This window comes from Arachis ipaensis, chromosome B05 (assembly GCF_000816755.2).
Source record: "Arachis ipaensis cultivar K30076 chromosome B05, Araip1.1, whole genome shotgun sequence".
Taxonomy (NCBI): domain Eukaryota; kingdom Viridiplantae; phylum Streptophyta; class Magnoliopsida; order Fabales; family Fabaceae; genus Arachis; species Arachis ipaensis.
The window spans coordinates 35,311,473-35,315,466 of record NC_029789.2 but is presented as its reverse complement, the minus strand read 5'-3'; the positions used below and the strand labels follow the sequence as shown (position 1 = coordinate 35,315,466).

Below are 3,994 nucleotides of genomic sequence, written 5' to 3'. Positions count from 1 at the left end.
ATCCCAACAAAGCATTATAGCTTGCTCTTGAGGGAACCACCACAAAGACAGTATTACACTCAGACGAGCCAACCTTCGCAGTCAGAGTAACCAACCCTCTGGCTGGGGTCGAAGTCCCACTGAAATCTGTCACAGCAATATTTGTAGGGACTAAATCGTCAGGATGCTTTCCCACCTTGATTAACATCCTCTCCGGCAACAGACTGATTGCAGCACCACCATGAATCAGAACTTTATTTACCTTTATCCCACTCAAAGTAGTTGTTATATGAAGTTGGCGGAGATGAGACATCTGTTTCTCAGTAGGCCGCAAGAAGTAACCCGGCTCATCCTCAATTCGGATAAAGAAAAAAGCTTCCTCATCCTCCAAATCATAATTTTCATTGTGGTCACCTTCATACTCCCCCAAATATTCGGTTGGAATGATCGAAATCGTCCCTACCATGTCATCATCCCCATCATCAAAATATTCCTCATCAACATCGACATCCTTATTTTTATCGACTCTAGAAGATTGGGCTACTGCTTTGCCCTTTTCCATCTTTGCAGGTGATGGAATCTCCTTGGGGTAAGTCTCTCCATCAGAAGGAAAAATAATTCGAGAATGCACAAAAGGCATTGCCCCCTTGCTTAGCTCTTTGCCTACCTCAATCGAAAGTTTCTTGTTCTGATTGAAACTTCTCCTTCCTCCTCTTCCTCGCGGATAACCCCTGGCACTACCTCGATAGTAAGAATACTGATTTTGAGAAGGTGCTCGATGCCCCCACTGTGGATTACGTCGATACAGATGATCATGTCTCTGGAATTCTTGACAATTCCTAATCCACTGAACACCTATGGCTTGGGACCGGCTTAAAGGTGTAGACACATTTTCTTGAGGGTTCTTTGAGCTAGAACCCTCCATACGCCTAATCGGCTGTCTCTGGCGTGCTTGCTCTTCTCTATGAGCCAATTCTTTCTTCATCCTTTCCTTTTCAAAGATTGCTGCTGCTTCAGCATCAAAGACAGCATTGCACCGTGGACACAGAGATACGTTTCGGTCTTTGATCTTTTGCTGAACCAAGACATCCAGCAAACCATCCCCTGTTCTGGGGTATACAGATCTCACCTGTGACTCGAAATCATCAAGAGCCACATCAAAGTCATAGAACATGCCAACCATGTTCACTCAAAAACAAGGTTCGACATAACTGGCATCAACCTCGAAGGGATCCACATCAACCTTCATCTCTTTCTTGCCATCGTCGAATTTCAATCGTCCTTCCATTATCGCTTCTTGAATCAAGTCCCTGAAACGAACACAACTGTTAGTCGAATGACTTGTTGCTTGGTGAAATTTACAGTAAGGCTTTCCTTTTAAATCTTTCACAGAAAGTAAAGTTCTACCCTCAGGCAGAATTAATTGTTTATCTTTAAGTAACACATCAAAAATCTAATCAGATTTTGAAATATCAAAACTATATTTCTTTCCACTTTTCAGTTTTGAATCATTCGACTTTTCACTACTTGGAAGTTTCTTCAATAAAGAACAAACATATGGAGGACCTTTCTTAAGTTCAGCCAAATCGACTTCTGTTTCAAAGTCGAATTCCTCCTCTGAGGACTCCATGGTTACATAAGCGACCTTTTCTTTTCGAGTAAAGGGTTTACTCTTTGAACTTTGTTCATTTCTATACTTTTCTTTTTCTTTTTTCATGAGTTTGGTCTGTCGAACCTTTTCAGCCAAATGGGCCAAATCAGGAATATGCACATTGAGCAGTTTTCTGCGCATATAAAATCCTAACCCCATAGTTGCTATTTTCACTACCTCACTTTCGGGTAATGACACATAGCATCTACTTCTAGCGTTTTTGAAACGTATTAAATAATTATTGATGGTTTCACCATCTTCACGTTTCAAAGCCACAAGATCAGTAACTGCTACATTCATCTCCCCTCGATAAAACTGAGTGTGAAAAGTAGTTTCTAACTGATTCCATATTGTGATCGAATTTGGTCTGAGATTTGAAAACCAAGTAAATGGGTTTTTCGTCAATGAAGATAGAAAAAACTTCATTTTCAAATTTTCATCATCAGCTAAGTTCCCAATTTCAACCAAATAATGAGCAACATGTTCAGTAGTTGATTCTCCAACTTCACCAGCAAATTTTGTGACTATCTTCGGACTCTTCACCCCTCTTGGCACCTCAGCCATCTGAATAACTTGGGGGAAGGTGGACACAAAATGTGGTCGATTCATAAAACCAATATTAAGCCCAACTCGATTTAAAACTTCTTCCACAATTCTAGTGACTTGATAACACTCACCACCATGATTAGCACGTAATCTGGCTAAAACATCATAAGCATTTTGACCTCGGGAAACTACATAAGGGTTTTCTTGATTCAAGATATTGTTTTCGTTTTGAAAAATATTTTCTACTCCTTCGTTATTTCCCCTGACATTATGCCTTTCACCATCATCATAATCAACAATTCAAGCGATCCTTTGGACTTGTCTAGCAAGACGCTCAAATTTTGATTCATGATCAGCCATCATGGGATTCAGAATTGTAGTCATTTGTTGGGTCAATAAATTGACGAAGTCATGGTGATTCTCCTTCACTTGTTGTCGATATACTGCCATTGAATTAGCGGCATTCGACGTGGAGCCCACATTAAAATCACGAGAGTACTCAGAATATTATTGTGGATTTTGAGTATCATTTACTCCATTTGCATTCCCAAAGCGGATAGGTGGAATAAATCCACTCACCGGTGGGGTATAACCAGGAGGAAGATCGTAAGGAGGCCAACCAGCAGTCAATGGAGGTTGATATGGTGGCACAGGGCCACGTGGACGAATATTACGTCCAGCACTTCCAATCTGAACAGTCGTGACTGCTATACTTTCAGTTCCAATTACAGCCTCCGAACGTGAAGGCACGTCGGCCTGTTGCACAGATACAGGTATGCTATCATTAGTGGATGAACCACCATTCACAATCGATATCTCATCAGCCATGTGAATGATTTTTTCCCACTCCATAATCGCATACACCAAGTAATACTGGAAAAAGTTATTTGAGACACTTCGATTTAAAAAACTGTCCCACCAGCGTGCCAATTTGTTTTGTCGATTTTTAGCAAATCGATGGTGGTTCGATTCTAATAGTCTGGGAGCGAAACCTACTCCTCTTTGCAGGTACCAGTTCTTCTAAAAGTGCATCAAAGTGTCTTCCATTAGATAAGTTTTGAGAGAAATGATAAATTAAACCTTGTAAATTGAAGAAATAATAAAAAAGAAATAAAGTTTTTAAAGGAAAATCGTTTACAAATAGAAAATAATCTGCATTGAAATTTAAAGGAAAACAATAAAATGCCTTTGATTGGATCAAAGGACTTTAACATGCGAAATTAAAATGCAGAAAGATAAATTGAACAATGAAAATAAAGAACACTTGGAAAAGTAAATTTACTTGAAATATTAAATTTACAGAAAAGTAAATTGAAAGAATGAAAAGATGGAAGGAACCCTATAGAAAAGTTACTCGATTGCAGACTCAGGAATTCACTGGGATGTGAGTGTGTTTGAGTGTTTTTCTGAGTAAAAGTTCCAACCCCAATTTTTTAAGGCTTCCTAGTATTTATAATCTACCTTTAGTAACTGACAATTAATTACAAATTTGAACTTTCATATGCTTTCTCTTCGATAACTATTCCCGCCGCTTGATTGTAGACGTTTCCCATGATTTTCTCGTGTGGTAGAAGCCTTTAACTGTTCCACTACCACAACTATTCGACCTGCCTTTCGAATGCCTTACTCGATCATCCATTTCGAATAGCTTACTCAATTAAGCCTATTCAAATAATAAGTCACTCGAAATCCAATCTGCGCCAACTACTTACAACCCCATGCTTACGCGTACATCTTCTTGAAAAATTGTCTTTGACTTATTTCGAGTCAGCTTACTTTCATCGAAAATATTTTTCGATCAACAGTTGGTTAAATAAT

General features: G+C 39.1%; 1 protein-coding gene across 1 annotated transcript; it reads right to left on the bottom strand.

Annotated features, from left to right (window-relative positions):
• LOC107640520 lies at window positions 1,169-2,194 on the bottom strand. Its single transcript, XM_016344035.1, has 2 exons — window positions 1,507-2,194; window positions 1,169-1,410 (listed from the first exon to the last, which is right to left on the bottom strand). The coding sequence occupies exons 1-2, from the start codon at window positions 2,192-2,194 to the stop codon at window positions 1,169-1,171; spliced, it is 930 nt and encodes a 309-aa protein (XP_016199521.1).